This window comes from Mesitornis unicolor, unplaced genomic scaffold (genome assembly GCF_000695765.1).
Source record: "Mesitornis unicolor isolate BGI_N332 unplaced genomic scaffold, ASM69576v1 scaffold41540, whole genome shotgun sequence".
Lineage (NCBI taxonomy): Eukaryota > Metazoa > Chordata > Aves > Mesitornithiformes > Mesitornithidae > Mesitornis > Mesitornis unicolor.
The window spans coordinates 45493-51868 of NW_010159697.1; the positions used below are offsets into that span (position 1 = coordinate 45493).

At 44.4% G+C, this 6376-nt stretch overlaps 1 protein-coding gene across 1 annotated transcript in view; it reads right to left on the bottom strand.

Annotated features, from left to right (window-relative positions):
* Positions 1-6376, bottom strand: part of FOXM1 (forkhead box M1) — a 7315-nt gene that overhangs the window by 714 nt on the left and 225 nt on the right. Inside the window, 8 exon segments of the mRNA XM_010187450.1 lie at positions 1-434; positions 1511-1692; positions 2132-2210; positions 3163-3207; positions 3789-3917; positions 4331-4567; positions 4787-4935; positions 6025-6376. The exon segment at positions 1-434 is cut by the window's left edge and continues 19 nt beyond it; the exon segment at positions 6025-6376 is cut by the window's right edge and continues 225 nt beyond it. Of these exon segments, the coding sequence (XP_010185752.1) occupies positions 1-434; positions 1511-1692; positions 2132-2210; positions 3163-3207; positions 3789-3917; positions 4331-4567; positions 4787-4935; positions 6025-6376 (1607 nt within the window).

Consider the following 6376-nt stretch of genomic DNA (forward strand, 5'->3'; position numbering starts at 1 on the left):
TCAAAGCCACTGCTTTCTGGCAAAACAAGGACAGGCTCTTCTGAGCAGGGCAGTGCTAGGCGTTGTTTCCTTCTGGATCTGCCCATTTCCCGCCTTTCCCGTCTCTTTATGACCAATGTGTCGGACACACCCTTAGATGGTGACTTCAGTATGGTGAATTGTTTCTTCTCCTTTGTGGAAGAGACTGGGAGGAACAAGCCTGGCTCTTCCTTTACCGTTAGGGTTGATGCAAATGGGGACAGCCAGTCATCCAGTTGAGAGCCTTCCTCTTCCTTTACACAGATGCTCTCAGGGAAAGAGGCTGATTCCTCACCAGGCTGGGAGCTGCTCTCCTTTAGGGAATGTGTTGGGGAAAACAAACCTTCATCACATTGACTCTCCTCCTTGACAGCAGCCATGGGTGAAGAAGATGGCTCTTCTGTAGAGAGTGACATCTACCAAGAAACACAAATGATATGCAACCAGTGAGCAAGGATCTAACCCACCATTTTTATTTCCTTTCAAGGAAGAAAACAAAGAAGAAAGCAGGAATTGTACCAATAAATAGAGATTGATCTCTGTGTGAACTTAATACAAAAACCCCTAAAGATCACATGGGAAGGGTTTTAGCTAAGTGACTGGAAGTCATGCCCTTTAGAGCACTTCTGCTATGAGGTACTTCTAGGAGTACAGGCAGAAGGAGAGCTGAGTATTTCTGGAAAAGTGTAATGCTTTTGATATCTCCTTACACTAACTATATGCGAAATAATAAAATTAATGAGGACAGCTTTCCCAGAACCAAAGAAAAAGAAAAAAGAATGAGGTTATCAAAAGAAAGAGAGCACAGGGGAAAGATAAATCACAGCAGGAAAGAACATAAAGCAGCAGGCACACAAAGGAAAATAGGATGATGGTTAGACAGGATACAGTAAGTTAAAGCTTTATAATGTCTAAGCATCCAAGAGCACTCAGTGAGATGCCAAAAAAAAGACCTGTTTAATAGCCTTTTTTCTTGAGCCCAGAATAACTGTGAACTCAAAAGAATTAGTGAGTAGTAGGTACTGAAAACCTCTGGGAAGAGACTACATGCAAAGAAATGCCCTTTCAGAATAAGTTCCCTATGTTACGTGTCTCTTCAGAGCTATCAAAAATATTAATGTTTTGGGGGCAGAACAAAGCCATTTCTCCCATTCTTATTTCTTCACATCCAAGCAGCAGAGAAAAATTGTCTTGACCAATCCATAGAACTGCCTCCTCTAGTGAATTATAGTAACATCCTTATAGCAGGTCAACTAATGGTCAACTAGAGACAGAAAAGGACAGCAAGGATTGTCACTGGCTAGCTCCTTAGTATGAACTTAGACTTTCAGAGCACCTAGTAAAGATGTAGAAAGGAACCATATGAGGAACAAGGGTCCATAGAGGGCAAGAGCTATAGAAAAGAAAAAGGAAAAACAAAAACAAACAAAACTACCCCCCACCCCTCAAAAGAACCAAACAAAACAAACAACCCTCAAAACAGGAAACCAACCTTTGGAGCAATGCGTACACGCTTGTTGCTCTGGAAAGTGTCCGAGATGTTGAGGGATGCTCCCTGTGCCATGGACAGAGGAACCTTCATAGAAGGCTGCAAGACAAGAGGCTGACTCAAAGGAAACTGGATCGGAACCAGGTAGGAGTTGATGCGAGGAAGCAAAGGCTTCATCTTTCGGCCTGGAAGGGAAAAGAATGGACTCGCTAGCCTCTTGACCTTCCTCTACTACTTCTTGAAACCCAGGCATCTAACAGAAATTCCTTCTGAATACCCCAAAGTAAACAACCAATCAGGGGTAGGCTCCCTTGCCTTCTCTGCTAATTTTGAGGATACAAATCTCAAGCCAGAAGGCCTGATGAACAAGAAAGCAGTCTTCCATACAGATCCTAGCCCTCAAGTTAGGGCAAGCTCTGCTCTCACTCTATTTGAGTACCCAGTCCCCTCCACCTTCCCATCACAGGCACAGCAGTACTGCCTTCAGCTTCAAACCTTACAGGAGGAAGCCTAAAACCTGGCAAACCTGAATAACAATCACTACATTTATTCCTAAGGGAATCTGGGAGAGTGCCTCAGATTTATAGGACTGATTCTCTTTGGCCTAGGCTGACAGACACTCACGTGCACTCTGGGGTTCAGTTTTGCTGCTGCTGTTGCTTCCCATGTTCTTCTGGGTATCAGGAAGATGCCGCTTTTGCTGCTGCAGTCATTGTGAAATAAGAAAGGAGAAGGGGAAAAGAAAGATATTTAAAGAGAAGAATCCATCTTTATTCTGCTGCCTCATTCAGAACCGCAAATCCAGAAGCCTGTGCAGTGCTAATACAGAGAGAGCAGCTGTTAGCATCCAGCACTCATGCTGGCTCTACCTCTGTGCCACTTGCGGTTTCGCAGCCACGCCACCTCAAAGCCAGCTGCCTACCAAAAACTGTGTAGAAAAAGAGATGGCACGACAGAGCTGCTTCGGCTGCAGACTCTACAGTAGAAGTGACCTGGTTTTGGTTCCTTAGTGCCTGAGGAAAGGTGAATAGGATAGCTTTATTGTATACTGGATCTCTATACGAACCACAGACTGGACAGACATTCAAGTGGAACAGCAGAGGCAACAGAGGAATCAGAAGTCTAAGCAGATGGAAAGAAGGCCAGGGCTGTAGCCGTGACAGATAAGTGTTTGGCTGCTTACAAATCTGTCATTGTTAAAACTGCTGAATGTAAGAGAGACAGCAAACAGGTTCATCTTTCTCAGAGTCACAACGCAGCCGGATTCCACAATGAAAAAGTAGCACAGAGAGATCCCATTCTCTCTGGCTCTGAGCCCTAGAATGGATTGGGACTGCTGCCACGGAGATGAAGATTTTGCCAGAAATCTCTGTCTGGGCTTGTTCTCTGAAGCCTGTTGGTGCCCACTGCAGCCTATTTCAGCAGTAGATTTCTAGTTGCTCAAAGCTGTACAGCTCTGCCAGCTGTAGAGAGAGCATATCATCTGAAGGCAATTAACCTGGGCACAACTCCTTTTCCCAGAAAAATGGTGTGCGTGGAGCTGTATGACTAGGTGCAGCAGCGGCCCGGTCCCCCTCCCCGAGCCTCTCGTCCTTTCCTTCAGTGACTGGCAAGAGAATGGAAGCCCAAGCCCCGAGCCAGAGGTTAAGTCTTACTGATTCAGAGTGCTCAGGCGATGTTGGTGACCCCAAGTCCAGCGGCTGGTGGCAGCAAGGCATTGAGAGGGAGAAAAATAAGATTAAGTTATCAACCAAAGGGGAAACAAATGGGACATTTTAACCTTGTATAATCTGAGCAAATAGGAGTCAATCTGCCCACGCACTGCAAAAAACACAGAAGAGTCTAAACACACCCATACCAGACTCACAAGCTCTGTTTCTCCCACAGAACGGTACCTCCTAAAATACCTAGCTGTGGTAGGGTAATTTCATCCTGCGACCGTCTAATCAAACAGCATGGGAACTCCTAGTCTACTTCAGTAGAAAGCTTCTCACTAGGAATTTGAAGCAGGCTTATGGAAATAGGTTGAACAAACTCACTATTACATTTGGCACACCACCTGAAGAATAAACGCATCCCACAGAAGCTTCTGTTCAAATGCACAGCCACAGCGCCTTTTCTTTCAAATACAGAACTTGTCTCTTTGTCAAGAGAAGTGACTGAATCCAGCTTCTACAAAAAGGCTGACAACAAAGCAGCTTAACTTTCCTGTTAAAATAAGGTGCACCTGGCTAGTGTGCCATTTAGGAGCTGTCCCATTTTCTTTGCATGAGGTGCTCACCTTAAATACCTGGTCCAATGTTAGGCAACGGTTTGCATCAGGGTGAATAGTCCAGAACGAGATTTTACCATTAGAAGATGTCTCACGGACAAACATATCGTGAAGGGACAGGTTGTGCCGGATGGAGTTCTGGGGGAAAAAAGAGTGAGGGGGAGGTTGAAACACAGCAGGTTTTTTATCAGCATAGCAGGGCCTACCTGAGACACGACTGGCCTGGCAGAGGGATTGCATTGCAAAGTGTAGACAACTTATTCACTGCATACCCAGCCATCCCTGTCATCAGTCTCTTATTCTGTTTTCTCTTGAAAGCCCTATTCTTACTGCAGTAATCAAACATCCCATCATCTTTCCTAAGTGGAATGAGGAAAGGGATACATGAAGTGGAATAGGGAACATGTGGAATGAGAGGGTATTCGGGGTGGGGTGTTTAAATTAATTTTCATCTTGCTCTGCAGATTAGAGAACAACTTTTCATTTTCATCCAGAAGGCTTATGATAATACCACCCTATGGCCCACAGCAACTTGAGGGCCTGCTTTTTACCTTCCAACCTGGCTTAGCTACATGCTTAAAGTACGGGAAATGATCCTCAATCCAGGTGTAGATGTCCTTCAGAGTCATACGCTTCTTCTCAGTGCTGTTGATGGCAAACTGGATCATAGCCATGTAGGAGTAAGGAGGTCGTTCTGATACTGAGTCTTGCCATGAGGAGGAGGAGGAAGCAGTGGTGGTGGTAGTGGCAGCAGTAGGAACAGTAGCAGCAGCAGAATCTTCTTCAGTCTAAGAGACAGAAGGGAGGATGCGCACATGAGTGCCCATAAAGTTGACAAGAAGGGCCATGGAACATCCCTGGATCCTCCAAGGTTTGACTATTCAGTAAAGGCCAAAGTTGGGTTATTTAGAGGTGGTGATGCCTAGCTCTTGCCAGTCTTCTGATTCACATAGACTATTTCCCTATCAAAAGTTTTAGTGCATGCTCTGTTGTCCTCTCCTACTTACCTTGATTCTTTCCTGCAGAGGCATCTGATTCTCTTTCTCCGTGTCTTGCTTCACAGAACAGGGACTTAGCCCATCAGATCTCATCTTCCCCAGCCACTGGATGTTAGTGAGACTATTGTCCAGCACAGAGCTCACTGTCTCGCCACTGCCTGTTGGGACAACAAGCCCATAGCTTTGCTTACTCACAAGTAACATTCTTCCCCGTTCATCTCAAGTGCCAAAAGGAAGGCACTAGTCACACTTCTAAAAGAAGTAGTCCTGACTCAAGACAGGAACAAGATGGTATTGCAATGCTAACATTTCTTGTGGAAGGAATTCAACCTTGAATTCCTGATTTCTTGTGAATCTGCCCAATTTCTGAAAAAAACTGTAGTCTTAAAAACAAACATTCAAACCAGATTATTGCTCTCAAATGAAACAGGACAATGTTGATCCGGTACTTCAAGAATTCAACTAATTTTAGCTAAAGGATGAATCTAGTAAGCAGAGGCCAAGGAATGTGGTGAGAAACTCCAGCTGAAAGACCTAGCACGAGACCCAAGTCAGAAGCTCAGATGTCTCCAGGTTTTTGAACTGCGGCAAAGAAAGCTAACGTGTTTCTGTTATTTCTGGTGAGGCTGGTTGTAGCAATGCAGCTATTGCAGCTGCCTATGGGTTCCTGTCAGACAGTACTGTACTACAGCCCAAAAGCTACATAGTTATTTTAAGTTGCAAATACAAATTAGACCTGAGCAGTGTTTCAAAGTAAAAACCATCCCACTTTTCACATTTATTCAGCAGCTTTGTGAAAGAGCCAAGGAGGAAACAGGCCTGCCACTTGGTTATTAAAAGATGAGAATAATCTCTTTTTTCAAAGCTCTAGGCCCATATGTTTTGTCACTGACTAGAGCACTCTGTTAGCCTTGAATTCAGCCATAACCCTTTTGCAAAATGTAACAGTCTTTTGATCTTCTAGACTTGATTTCCTCAAGCCAGCCCTTCTTTATTCCCCAGCACTAGAATTTTGCTTCGTTATACACCTTGGTATGCCATCTCTTTGACCAAAAATAAATCCGCTAAGATGCTTCAGATTTCACTACATATGCATAGCCATGTAGATTATTAGAGTCAAATCCATAGCTATTTTGTAATTAGCGAAACAGTTTTTGTCATAGCATACTGAGATCCAAGCACTACACATCTCTTTGTCTATCTGTCAAGACAAAAAAAAAGGAAAAAAAAGGCTAACGATTACATACTGTTGCTCTCCTGTTTCTGTCCAACCACAGAATCAGTTTCTAAATGCCAGAGCACTGCCTTTTCTGCAAGACTGGGTGTCTGTGTAACATTCTTGTCTCCTTCTTGACCATCTGCAGCCTTGATTGCTGCACTGGGCTTCTTCTCTGATGGGACGTGCTGCGATGGTGTTGGACATGCTGAACGGGACGTGCCCCCACTGCTAATGAGAATGAACTTGTTGGGCCCATTGTTGCCACATTCTTTTCCTTTTGCTGTCAGTGCCTCTATGATGCTCTGGATATCAGCATTTTTAGGGATGGCCACCACCTGTGTGTTGGGCATGGTAGGATGGTCAATTATCTTTATTCCTGC